This window comes from Neopsephotus bourkii, unplaced genomic scaffold (assembly GCF_033783945.1).
Source record: "Neopsephotus bourkii isolate Nb327-2 ecotype Australia unplaced genomic scaffold, CSIRO-AGI_Nbou_v1 NB_1792, whole genome shotgun sequence".
Taxonomy (NCBI): domain Eukaryota; kingdom Metazoa; phylum Chordata; class Aves; order Psittaciformes; family Psittacidae; genus Neopsephotus; species Neopsephotus bourkii.
The window spans coordinates 4,234,698-4,247,920 of NW_026902266.1; the positions used below are offsets into that span (position 1 = coordinate 4,234,698).

Here is a 13,223-nt window from a genome sequence, read left to right on the forward strand (position 1 = left end):
AGCCCTGAAATTTGATATTAATGCTCTTGCATGTGGCCCCAGTAAAGTCTTCTGGTCCCAGTTTCATCCACCTTTTTTTTAGGGCTTTCCCAAGTGAAGTATAACTGGCTCTTAGTGATGCATGTCTGCTGGGGCTGGGGTGCCCAACTGTGTCTGTGGGAGCCCTTTGTTTCAGATATCATAGTCTGACAGTGTTGTCAATTTGCAGGGGGCAGCCCAGGTAGGGCAGGAGATAAGACAGGACTGGAGACAGAAGCTGGGAGTGGAGGAGTTCGCTGCTTACAGAGCTGCAGCTGTCACAAAACAGATTCTATTTTTTGTCTCATTTGCAGTGTGATGCAAAGCATCTGCATGTGTCTGTTAATGCTAAACAACTTCTGTCCTGAAGAATTCTGTAAAGCTGCTATGCCTCAGATAATGAGATGACACTGTGAAAAGCCATGTTATTGTTCTGGAGAAACAGTCTCTGCTGTTTGTAACTGTTTTGAGAAGCATCAGGTCTTAGAGTGGAATTGTCCTGTGGTTTTTTTGGACCAGTTACTTGCAATTTTATGCAATGAGTTCAGTAGCTACTTCATGTTATGCCTTTATGCCAAGCCAGCTGTTGTAAAGAAGTAACATAAAACAGAAGCTAATTGGGGTCAGAGCAGTAATTTAAATTATCTTCACTGGTTTTGCTAGAAATAAATTGTTTTGTTTATTAACAGGATTAAAACTGTTCTTTTATCTAAACCACAAAGTTTTTATGAAGTGCTGTTTCAATTTGGGACAGAAAAAGAAGGCTATCTTGCAGTGGTGGCAGGGGGCATCAACAGCTTTTTGGTTGGGATTTTTGTTTGCTTTTTCATAGAGAGTATTAAGAGAGACGCCTAGACAAAGAAAAACATCTACAGATATAATTATTCTGTGTATTTCAAGATATATTTCAGTTCCTCCAAAGTACTCAATGGATTAAATAAATAAATAAATAGATAAATAAGCCCTTCCCTGAAAAGAAGCATGAAGTGATGTATGTAGGCTTATAAGACTCTCTAGGAAAGAGTAAGTTTGTAAGTGCTGTGTTCAAGTTGCAATGAATTAATTGCCAAAACAGTGTTGTTACTTCATGTTCAGAAAAGAAGACTTTGGGTTTCCAGTGCTTCCTCCATTGTTACCCTGATGAGACACCTAGGAAAATTTGCTTCTGTTGTTTTTGTGCCCCAGTTTCTATACTTGTAAAATAAATAAATACAGTCCTGAGAAAAAATACCTATGCGATACGGGCTACAAGCCCTGAACTATAACAGTTTGCTGCTTGACCACAGCTCAGAGCAGATTTGCTGAATGTTCTTCTCCAAGTCTTGGGTTAGACACCAAATGTGTTATTGCTGAATACTTAGAAAAATATAATTCCAGGTTTGCTTCCTAGATTTCTTTCTTCGTAGTCTTTTTTCAGATTACTTCCTTTATTTTAATCCTACAGTAGATCTCACTTCACATGCATGCTCCATCACTGTCCAACTTCCCTCTTTGCTATGGTGATGTAACGGAGGTTGTCACAGGAGAAGAGCAGTTTGTCTGTCCTGAGTGCATGTTGGAGTGGGAATAACAGTCCATAAGATGGCACAAACTCATTTGCTTTCCTTCTTTCCCACATGCTTGCTCCAGTCCACGAGAGATTCGGGAGCTCTGGGCTCGGCTACGAAAAGAGCGTCCGGAGCTCTTATCCAATTTTGAAGAGTTTCTGCTGCGTGTTTCATCATACATAAGGGAGGTGAATCATGAGAAGGAGTCTATGGAACAGGCACTGAAGCGGTAAGAACATCATGACCATTTGCTGTCAGGAGCCAGCTGATGCTTGAATGCTGCGTCAAACGCAAGTTGAGTCTGGGTTAGAGGACACAGAGATTTTTCTTGCTTTAATAAAATGACTCTTTATTTTGATCTGATCCCCACAGGTTTGTTTTGCATCAGTGTCCACTCATAACATTTGCTCTGGTTGAAATCCTGCTCAATGCTACACAGCTGCTGGTGGGAATCTGTTCCCACCCTCCTCTCCTGTTTCCTTTCTGTATTCTTTTTCTCTCTCCTGACCTGTGGGCCCCATACCTTTTGTAGGAAGGAGACAGACCATGACCGAGAAGTCAGGTGCCTTTATGAAGAAATGGAGCAACAGATCAAAGCAGAAAGGGAGAGGCTGATCTGCCAGGTACTTCATCTCTCTTGGCTGAAGTCAAACTTCCTCTGTTCTGAAGCAGATGTGATGGCCTATCTGGCCAAGAACAACTCTTACTGTGCTGGTTGTTGTATGCACAGCTGTATCTTTACGTCTGCAGGAAGCACTGAGACATGACAGGAGTAACCTGCTCCAGAAGGAACTACGCAGCAAAGAGCAGGAGCTGGAGAAAATCCTTTATCGCCAGAAGAAGGTAACAAGACCTAAATCCTTTGTAAAGAAGCACATCCCCTTCTACTATCTTCCTGCTAAGGTCTTTCCTGACTGAGAATGGTTTTCATCTGCTGAGGGTTTGTACAAGCTAAACTGTTGCTGGCTAGTCTAGTTCTCTCTGTCTCTGAAGGAGTTGAAGTGGTTTGTCAAAGTGATTTATTTGTCCTCTACTGTAATGCCTTAGTGTGAATGTTTTGATCACACATTTTCTTATCTGCTTTGTTTTCTCTTGACACAATCCTCCTGTCAGTTGTATAATAACCATTTGGCAAGACAGGGTTTTTACCCATACATTTGGAAGTTATGAGTTTGGAGCCTTTTGTGGTGTGTAAGAGAGTTGTTTAGGGACATACGAGAGCCAAATCTCTCTAGTTTGTGTTTTCTGTCTTGCTCCAGAACATGCCAGAGTGAACAGTTCTGTGATGCTTAAAACTATAATACCATATGTTTGCATTGCAGCACCTAATGACTTACAGATTAATCAGTCACGGAGAAGATCAAAGCAGAAACTTCCCTTTATCCATTCCTGGCATGGATACTTGTATGGGGTGGTCCATTCTGGAGGTCTTTCTCCTTTTGGTGTGAAGAACTAAGACATGACAAAAACAGGTACCTCTCACAAAAACAAGTCATGGAAGGTACCTGTAAGATGCCGGTGACTGGGGGTATCCAAGTTGGATACCTAGCTGTGATGTGGGTGAAACAGCACTTCTCTGAAATAATCAACTCACTGTGTAGCAGCTGGAAAAGCCAGCAAAACTTAAGTGCCATCAGGAAAGACAGTAAGATAGAGGCCAGAATTTTCCTGCTACCTACACCCTTGATGTATGTCATTTGGTATGTCCAGTTCTAGTTTCCTCTAGCCCCGTTGTGTCCTTCTTGAGTATGAAGGTACAGAGAACTAATATGAATAAGGAAATGGGCACCTGCATTAGGAAGAGAAAGTAGGAAAGCTTAGACTTGATTTTGAAGAGGACACTGGGGGAAGATACGAGTGAACTTTATAGATTTGGGAAGGTGGTGGATAAGGTTCATATAGAACTGTTACTCCCTAAATCTTGCAATAGGGGAGGTTAGGGACACTCAGTGAGATCAATATGAATTTGATTCAGAAGAACGTATTTCTTTACACAGAGATTGGTGCTGGATTTTTTTTTCCACAGGAGGCAGGCAATGTCAGCATTTAAAAAAGATTGGACAAAAAATATGGAGAACAGGCTCATAAGTATTCATCAAAAGAAGGAACAGTCATGGATGTGGCCTCTAATGTCCCCCATCCAGGGACCATAGGTGCTGGGGCTGTATCAGGAGGCATGCTCTTCCTAGGTAGCACCTCTTCTTGCTATGGGTCAAGGCAGAGTACTAGGCTACATGGAGAGTCTTATGAAAATGGTCATTTCTGATTTTCTTAACTCTGAGACTTGCACTAAGCTATGCAGATAATCAGGTCCCTCTTGTGGCGTAAGACCAGTACTGTGATCGTGCTGCTCCACAGTATCGCTTCCAAGTACAGACAACATAAACGGGAGACTGATGTGTAATAGAGGCTTCCTGGGGAGGATCAGGTGTGCTTTCCTTAAAACCCATCCCCTGGCTTATGGAAAGATCCGAAGGCTTTGGGCAGGGGTTGCTGTTTCTTAGTCTTAACTTCACTGCCCATCGTTATGTGGTCATGCTGATGTTCAAAGGACTGGAAATCGTTAGGCAAAGATGGGTGCAATTTATGCTTGTAGCCTCAGTGGGGAGAGATGTGGGGCTTGTGTTTCAAGGAACCTAGGAAATGTCAGCTTGGTTCACTCCTGCTCACAACCATTGTATCTATGTGCTGGCAGAGAGCAGAAAGCAAGAAAAAAGCACTTTATTTTGTGCTACAGTGTGCTGCTTCACTTTCCCTTTGAGAGGGGGAGAAGGTACACTGAGAGAAAAGGCAGCTTGGAGGTATAAGTGTGGAGGCTGACTCTGCCACCTACTACACTGATCAGAACTGGTGCCTGGTGCTTCTCTCTGTTCGCAAGCATGGGCTGTATAATTTTATTTTGGGAATTTGTAAATTCTTGGATGGATACCACCATTTCTGCATAGCACCAGCTTCAGCAGATGGCCCTGATTAGCTGGTGTGGCTGAATTGCCGGTATGATCCTTCTTGTGATGCCCTACTTGTCATGTGAGATGGATGGGTTTGGCTGCTGCATGGCTTTGACTCTTTCCCAGACTATGCCAGTCATTCCTGAGGAGTCACATCACCGGTTGACTACATGACAACAGGGTTTGAACTTCCCAAATCAGGCTTGTTAGTTGTGCTGGGGTCTTGTGCTGCCTAGAGTGTAGCTGTGCCCAGTGGCATTTAAACAATATCTCTAGGCCAAGGGCCTGTCTCCAGCAGTGATAAAGGCCACCCAATCACTTGACTTTCCAGGTGTAGTGTGAGCTATGCCTGGCACCTCGATGTATTCCCCTTTCAGCTGCCATGGGCTCAGGAAGGCCCTAAACATTTCAGCAGCTGTGCTTAATAAGTCCTAACAGATGCACCCCTTCTTCCACCCAAAATTTCCCAGTCTTCCTTTGGCCCTTATTTGTACTCTGATTTCTACAGTGCCTGACAGCAGAAGCTTCTCATACCGCCTGAAGCGCTTCCTCTGCTATGCCTAATAATTGCATTGCTTGCTCCCCAGGGCTGGCATGATGAGAAATAATTGCTTCCAATTCACCCTCTCAGTGCCACTGGTGGTCCTGTAGACCTAAGCTGTGTTCACCTCTCTTCTGCCTCATTACTTACATCTGCTTTTTCAGCCAGTTTTTACAGGCATGACGGTAGCACAAAACCCCTGTGTTTAAGCAGCCCTCCTCCCATTGCAGCTGGAACATCAGCTACAGTCGCTGAACTCGGAGCAGCTGGAGACCCGTGTGCAGAATGAAAGGCTCCGGCACCTGAATGAAAACCTGCTGGAAGAGCTGGAGAAAAGCAAATGGGAGCTGGAGGCAGTGAAGGGGCAATTACAGAAGCTCCAGAAGGAGGCTCAGCTTGAGCAAGAGCAGAAGGACAGGTAAGAATGGGCAGGGAAGGGGTGTCAGGACAGGAACTCAGGGAAAGAAGGAAGGGTGGGCAAGTAGTTAAATAATAAGGATCTCTAATTAGAGGCCTTGGCCTCATCAGAGGATTTCCTGTTTCTTCTTGAGGAAAAGTAGTAACATCCTAGTGGTCTTATGGGCCTCAAGAGGGAGTGATAGTGCTAACTCCCACCTGCCTATAGCGGGAGATGGTTATGTTTGTTACTATTTGGCTAGTAAAGCAGTGTAAAAAATACAGATGATCATCAAGCTAAAGGAGACTTCTCCTCCATGTATTTTCTAGTTCATTATTGCCTCCATAAAGTTCCTACAGATCCTCTTCTCATCACTTGTGTTCCTGTTTCTGGGCTTAATCTAATAATGTGTAGCTAAAACACTGGGCTGTTTCAGATCCAGGTGGTAGTAAGCATCCTTCCCATGTCCAGCAGCTGAGGAAACTGGAGTGTGAAAGGAGAGCAGGAGAGCTGGCATACAACCCAGCCATCCCAACTTCCACAGCAGTGCTGCTTCCTCTGAATCCTCCTAGCATAGGGCAGGCCCTTATCTTTAAGAATACAAGTGTCTTCGAGAAAGAGATCTTTGTATTTCCTCTCCCACTATCTTACTTTCCCTTTTATAATCCTCTTTGTTCTAGGGATGTGTTTAGAGTCTCCAAGAACATGCAGAAAGAGAAACAAAGCCTCCTTCGGCAGCTGGAGCTCCTCAGGTAAGAACAGGGCTGGGGGAAAACGATGAGCCCTTGTGCGTGCAAGGGGCTGAACTTTCAGCACTGTATTTGTTTCTCCCACAGAAAGCTATGGGAGTGTATTCAAGCAGTGCTCAGACACTGCTTGTTTTTCTAGGTCCAGAGTTGCACAATCTGGTCAGTTCTGGCATAATACAGGCTGTGTAATCCCTCCACTGGAGAAGTTTAGTCTTTCCCGATGGCTAAGGGACTATGTGGAGCCTATTACCTGAGATGAGATACATGGAAAATCCAGTATGGCAGGCAGTAAATAACATCTGTGTTTGTTTCCCAAGTTCTTGATTTCAAGTGTTGGTCTTTGCTCCATTGCTGATGAGTGCTTCATTGTGTCTCTCCTGTGTTTTCCTTTGGAGCAGAGAAATGAACAAGAAACTTCGAGATGAGCGAGATGCTTTTGAAGCCAAGAAGCTGGTTAGTCTAAGAAAGAAAACCCTAATTCCCAACCACCCTTCTTTCATCTGCTGCTGTTGCTTTCACCACTCGGGGGCCTGTCACTTCCACGGGGGACAATGACCTGAGCTCAGGAGGCCTGGTGTGGTGCTTAATACAGACTTTGCAGCATCTCTCTGCTGGTGCTGGGGACAAGCTCTGCAGGTTGCTCTTGCAAACCACCCGGGTTTAACCCAAGGTGTATTAGCTTGTGACTGTCACACAGTCCCATGCAGGGCTGCAGTGGGTGCTGCCCGCTGCACACGTGGGGTCTGTGTGTTGTAACCGCATGGGGCATATGCAAGGAGGGGAGTGAAGCTGGATGCATCCCTGGACCTGGGTGGTGAAGAAGATCATGGATTCCCATATGTCCTGCCAGCTGACTGGGGGTAGAGGAGCACAGGAAGGTTTTAGAGTTTCTGTGACCCCCTTGAGGTAGTAGCAGATGTTTGCAGATGTTTCTCTGGGGCAGCTCCCTATTCCTATGAACTCTGCTGGGGTGGAGGTGCAGCAGTAAGCTTTGTGTCAGAGAGCTAGGAGAAAGCGGGGGGCGTCTGACATCTGGAACAGTCAACTCCATCTCTGGTCTTTCCTAGTCTTCAAGATAAGTACGAATATGTCATCTATTTTTAATTATTATTATTTTTTTAAATGAAAAAGTCTCGTGTTCCCAAATGTCACTGGCAAGGCTGCCCTGTGCTCTTTTTGGATCCATTCCTGCCACCATGTGTCTTTTCCTGCTCTGCCACCATGCCCCCCACTTGAAGATCTGGAGGTAGCTGTCTTGCAGCGAGGACAGGCAGTGGTAGGCTGTGAGATAGTTTCTGGTTGGTGTGTAAAGAAACATTTAAGGAAGCACAGGGATTGTGCCCAGAAAGGGGCCAAGATGTCCTGCTGGGGGAGATGCTGGAGTTCTCCAAGTGGAGCAGCAGCCATGTAAAATAATTTCAGTAACTGTTTCGGATGGGGGGTGTGTGTGTTTCTGAAATCTGAAGGATTATTTTTTTGTTTCTTTATTTTTAAAGCTGCTAAATATGTGTATGTACACCAGGGCTTCCTGCTTCCTCTTGGAGAAGTAATAAACCCAGTCACTGTGTAGCAGAATCCAGTGCAAGCAGGCAAAGAAAATAGTTTGTTCTCTTCCCGTGCATAGTGCTTCATCAGTTTCTGGGTTCCAGTGGGTGGGGAGGGCGGCCCGTGGAGACCACAGCTGAGGTATGTACCTCTGTGTATGCAAAGCTTGTCTGCTCCTCCTCTATTCTCCTCTCTTTTTCATCTGCTAGGACCTGCTCAGGGCTGCTCTGAAACATAACAGTTGCAAGGAGACCTAAGAGGGAGCCTAGCAGAGAGAGTCTGGGTACAAAGGAGCTGCTTTTTCCCTGTGCTGATAGTAGGGATGGGCAGCAGGGTGAACTCCTCCTACCACCACTGCTCATCTGGCAAGGCTGTGTTGTGCTGGGCAGATGAAGGCTGTACTAGAGTAAGGGTTTTTTCTTTATCAGCCAGGACCATCTTGTTGGCCACTCTCGTTTCAGTCCGCAAGAAAGCAGGACTCCAAGGGATTACAGAGATGCTGCTATCGCCACACACCTGCAGAAGATCTGCTGTCCAGGCTGTCCCACTGCAAGGGGGCAAGAAAACAGCAGTAGTTCCCTACAGCAGCAGAAAGGAGAGTCCAGATTTCTGCCAGAGCCTATCAATGTTTTTACTGGCTAAAAAGAAACCCAAGGCCTTAATTCCCTCTGTTAGTGCTGGGAGGAGTTGTATTATTTCTGTGAAATGAAGGTGTTATGAACATTGGTTCATTTATAGGAAAGATTTTGAAGTGGTTGCATGTCTAAGTTGGGCTATATGAGGCTGACAGTAACCCAGTCACTGCTCCTTTGCACTTCTCGGTGCCCAGCTTAATACCTTGCTCTTCATAAGAGTTTCCAGTCTTGCCAGAGTAGGCAGACCCTGGTCCCACAGCACCATGGGGCACTGTTTTGCCCCAGTGGCTAGGTCACAGGTAGCAATGTGTGGCTATTTAGGTCTGTGTACAAACCACTGTGGGGCTCAGTTTCACACCTGTGACCTTTCTGGCTATAGAGTTATGCTCGCATGCTCTATGTGACAGAACAAATTTCATGTCTACTCATCATGAAGAGTTTTGGGACTTTTGACTACATTGGACACATATTTGTATTTCACTGATAAACCAGAATCTTTCCCATAGAAATGCTTGTACACGTGCTGTTGTGGAATCCTTGCCATCGTGTGTTGTACAGCTGTGATGTGTGTCTGTCCCCTTACCATTCTGGCAGAAAGCCACGTGTTACACAAACCTGGCAGGCCAATAAAGCATGGCAAAACCAATGCAAAACATGCCCTGTTGTTTCTCCTTTCTTACCCAGGTACGTACTCCGCAGGCTGTTTCCTCTTCAAGTAGGGTCATGCTGTAGCAGATGGCCTGGGATTCCCTTTGCTCCACAGGTGACTTGAAGGTTGTGACTTGGCTCCAGGGGGCAGTAACACAAGTTCCTTGTTTCTGTGTGTCTAGAGGATGCCCCTGAGTGAACACGCTCAAACTCTTTCAGGGGTTCCTTCTCCATCCACACTGGTTGGCTGAACCATAGCCTGATACTAGTGTCGACCAAAGGGTCTCTCTGCACTTGGGAGTCCTTTGCCTTGGAAGATACATGCTCCACATTTGTAAGATCTCCATGCTGGTTGGTTGTGTAGCTGGAACTTCTCCTGAACATCACTTTTATGTGTAAAAAACATTTGGCACCTTTCCCCTCAAAGTTCCTGGTTGGGTGAGGCCCTCTGTGCAGTCCAGAATGTCTCCTTCTGTTGGCGTGCATTGTGGTAAAGATGTTCTGGGAGTTTTGGCCAGCAGAGCAGCTTCTTAATCTTTTGCCTTTTAATATAAGCCAGTGGTTATTGAAGAAATAATCTTCATAGTCCTCCCCTGGGCTGTGAGCAGCACAAAGTCCTGCCTGTCCAGAGCTGCCTGCAGGTGTTTGATCAGTTCAGAACTGCTACCAGAGGCAGATCTGGCAGGCTGCAAACCCTTCTTTCACCATCTTTACCCCTAGAAATAACTTGTGAGGACTTGTCAGAAATCTCCAGACTTACAGAGCAAGTACATCTCCCTTTCCCCCAGTGCTGAGGTGATGGGCACCATGCCATGCTGTCTCTCACTTTGTGTTCAGTGTGTGTAGCCAGAGCAGTTACCCAGTCCGTTTGGGGCTGAATGAAAGGTTAGGCTTTAGCATAGCCTTTGGAGGAGCTGGCAGATCAATTCTCTCTCTGCCACAGGCTTTCTGTGTGATCTCAGGCAAGATGCTCATCTTTGACTCTGATGGGGATGACAAATCTGCTATATAGGGGGAAGATGGTTGCGAGAGGAGTTGTCCTGCTTTCTCCTTCTCTGGGGAGCTGGTAAACACTGGCTGTAGGAAGTGTGTAGTCTGAGGTAAGTATGAGGAAAGCATGGAGAGGAACGTTAGTGTAAAGCAGAGTATGTGCGTTGCCCTTTGCAGAGCAGTCTTCCTTTCCTATGGTGCATGTGCAGCTCTGGGTGAGTACTGATGGAGAAGGGGTACTAGTGCCTTCTGAGGAAGCGGCAATTGGTGGGTCCCACAAAACATCAGCATAATAGAGGCAGGAGGGGAAATAAAAGATTCAGGTGTGAGACCAAGTGGAGAACAAGACAGAAACAAAAGCTCTGGCTGGAGTTTGGTTTAGGGTACCATTGTTTTTGATGGATTTTGTTGCAAAGGGGAAAGCAGCGACAGTGTAACGCCTTTTTGCATGAGTTAAATGAGCTGAACTGAGAAAGGCAAGCCCTGTGCTCACCTCTGTTCAAGCCTGCTGGCAGGGCACTACCACTGCATGGTGTAGGGCTGCAAGGACTCCAGCTTCACCTCCCTGAAGTGGTCTGCAGAGGTGGCAAGTGGTTAACTGGGGTTATCAGGTTCTTGGGTCCTAATCACATTCTTCATCCCTTTTCTTTTCACCTTCCAGGCACCTCAGAGCAAAAAGCCCCTGTTGAAGAAAGGGTCAGTGCTAGGCAGTTACCTGCTGGACGACAAGCCGGTCAAACGGTTAGATGGGCATTTGTGTTGTGTTTGTGGTGTCAGTCTGTGCCTGCTGGAGTACCCTGTCAGTCAAGCTGTGTCCTGTGTCAACAAGTTCTCCCACCTTGGTGCTGGCTGGTTTTGGGAGCATGGGGGGGGTGCAGCTCGACTGTGGCTGTAGCTCCCTCTTGGCATCAGATGGTGGTGGCTCAGCATGAAGCTGAGGATGCTGTTGACTAATTTCTATGGAGGGTGGGAGGGTGGCCCCCTCTGGGCTGCTTCTATATGCAGCAATGGGGGAGCAAACCTAAGTGCCATCAGAAGCTATGGGAGTGTTCATGGGATGGAAGTCACAAAGGCTGCCTCTCACTGAATCAGGCTGGATTGTCTCCCAAGTGTGCCAGTTCCTTCCCAGGCAGAAATCCTATCCACTGGCACCTTACGTGAGAGCCCGTATCCCCAGGGCATGAGAGAGGGCAGGAGTTGCACAAGGCTTGTGTTCTCTCTGGCAGCTGAAAGCCCTGAGGAGAGGGCCCAGCTCCAGGTGGGTTCATTCTGCCCATCTCCCTCCACACCGATGCAGATGCCCACCTGGCACACCAGGTCTCTGCAAAAGGTTCCACTGCTTCCCAGTTTCTCTTGGTACAAACCAGAGACATAGGTCTAGGCTGAGTTTCTTCGAGTTTTGACTCACCCTTAATACTTGCAAATCTGGTAATGGCATTTAGGAATTAAGTTTCAGGCTCCTGGGCTCATGGATTGATGGAAAACCAGGTGCACCGTGGAGCAGGGCTGATTCTTGAGCCCAGCTGGGAAGCTGGATAGCTCTGAGGCAGAGGTCTTCCATGGCTGTGTGACTGGCAGATATGCTGTCCATGGGATCAGATAATCAAGTTCTCTCATCTTCTTCCCCAGCTATTTCTTGCAAAAATGCTGCTAGCTGCTGCTGGCATAAACCCACCAGAAAGACTTAACAGGTAGAGAAGTCCAACAGTGAGGGTGATGTGAGAGGGGGAGAAGCATCTGTTAGTTCCATCTCTGTCCAAGTGCTGTGTCACACTACATTGCTTGAGAAACATGTGTAAAATCCATTAGATCTGCAGTTACTGTTCAGAAAGTTTTGTGTTTGTCACTTTTTTCCCTCCCTGAAGAAGAGGCTTTTGAGTCTCAGCCCCTCATTGTTGTGACTCCTTCCACCCTGGGAGATGAGTCTGTTCCCCAGATCCTGAGCCCGGGAGCATGTGTCTATTTGCAACAAGAGTGGTTCCAGTTGGCCTGGCTCTGGGCTGGCATGTGGGACCAATGCAGGGAGGACATCCTGGAGCACGAGCTCACTGGCATGGAAAAAGTGTAGGCATGTCAGCAAGTGAATTTTGCAGTCCTGGTGAGGTGTACTCATAGGCGTGAGGGAAGGAAGTTGTTGCCTTGATTTCTGCACTAGTAGCAAGATAAAAATGTTGCGGAGAGATGGGATGCGCTGCCTCTGAAAAGACTAACTGTAGTAGCCTTTGGTCTCTCTAATTTGCTTCCAAATGCAATCTGTTGGCCCATTAAGGCAGTGGAGGGTGGATAAAGCCCCTCAGTTGAGTCCTAAGCCTTCTCACTCCTTTTGTCTTGCTCTTGAACCGTGGAAAGCCAAGGCAGAGCTAAGATGCTGCCTGGCTCCTCAGCAGTGATTCCAGTAGTTTAAATTGGTTATTCTAGCTGCGTTTTGGAAGATTGTTCAGTGGGGGTTGAGCTGATGTGGTAAGTGAAGGAACAAAGTGCATCAGCCTGCTCTTGTGCTGCACAGTCAGTGCACCTATTTCCCTGCTGCCACAGCTTGGGCAGGGGTCCTGGGAGTTTCTTGCTGTTGAGAGCATAGTGGGGCTGGTTGTTGGAAGCATCAAAATGTAATCATCTTTCGTGTCCAGGCTCCCTTACCTCGGCTCGGTGTGGATACAGGCCAGAGCAGAGACAGTGCCAGGCAAAGTGACCCTGGTGTGAGCACGTTTACTGCAATTTGCATGCCTGTGGCAGGCTTCTGCTGCCTGAACTCGGAAGGACTCCGCTGCCGCAGTGCTTGGGAGTGGAGGGCTGTTTTCCTGAAGCATGGCTGTGTGTGTTCAGCAGAGGGCAGTACCATGTCTGCACACGGCATGCAGCCTCCCAAAGGTGGTCAGCCAGCCCTTGCCCTTCTGCCTGCAGGCAAAGCCCTTTTCACTCACCTCGAAACCTTTGTTAGTTCATTTTGTGTTGTATTGGATACAAAAAATAGAGGAGGTGTTGTTTCTTTAAGAAAGAAAAAAAAGCTTTTCCTTTTGCCACCTTTGTGTGCTTTGCCTTGCTTTTTCAGTACTGGGAGGAGTGGGAGGCAAAGGAAACTTAAACAATCCAGAAGGTCGGAATTTTTATTCAGATTAATAAACTATATGAATACAGCACAGCTCAGGTGAGCTGCCTCTCTTTCCCTAGGGGTGCTGTCGATGCCTTAGTCACAGGGAGTATGGGA

General features: G+C 46.7%; 1 protein-coding gene across 8 annotated transcripts in view; it reads left to right on the forward strand.

The window, feature by feature from the left end:
• The window catches only part of CRACR2B (calcium release activated channel regulator 2B), a 46,925-nt gene that overhangs the window by 23,944 nt on the left and 9,758 nt on the right, over positions 1 to 13,223 (forward strand). For all 8 annotated transcript variants that reach the window (XR_009729577.1, XR_009729575.1, XM_061380268.1 and 5 more), the window contains exons 5-11: positions 1,648 to 1,794; positions 2,098 to 2,188; positions 2,316 to 2,408; positions 5,285 to 5,472; positions 6,132 to 6,203; positions 6,599 to 6,653; positions 10,680 to 10,759. Coding sequence is in view for 6 of the 8 variants with exons in the window: in XM_061380268.1 (XP_061236252.1) it covers positions 1,648 to 1,794; positions 2,098 to 2,188; positions 2,316 to 2,408; positions 5,285 to 5,472; positions 6,132 to 6,203; positions 6,599 to 6,653; positions 10,680 to 10,759 (726 nt within the window). In the remaining 2 variants the exon portion in view is untranslated. The remainder of the gene's footprint in view (positions 1 to 1,647; positions 1,795 to 2,097; positions 2,189 to 2,315; positions 2,409 to 5,284; positions 5,473 to 6,131; positions 6,204 to 6,598; positions 6,654 to 10,679; positions 10,760 to 13,223) is intronic.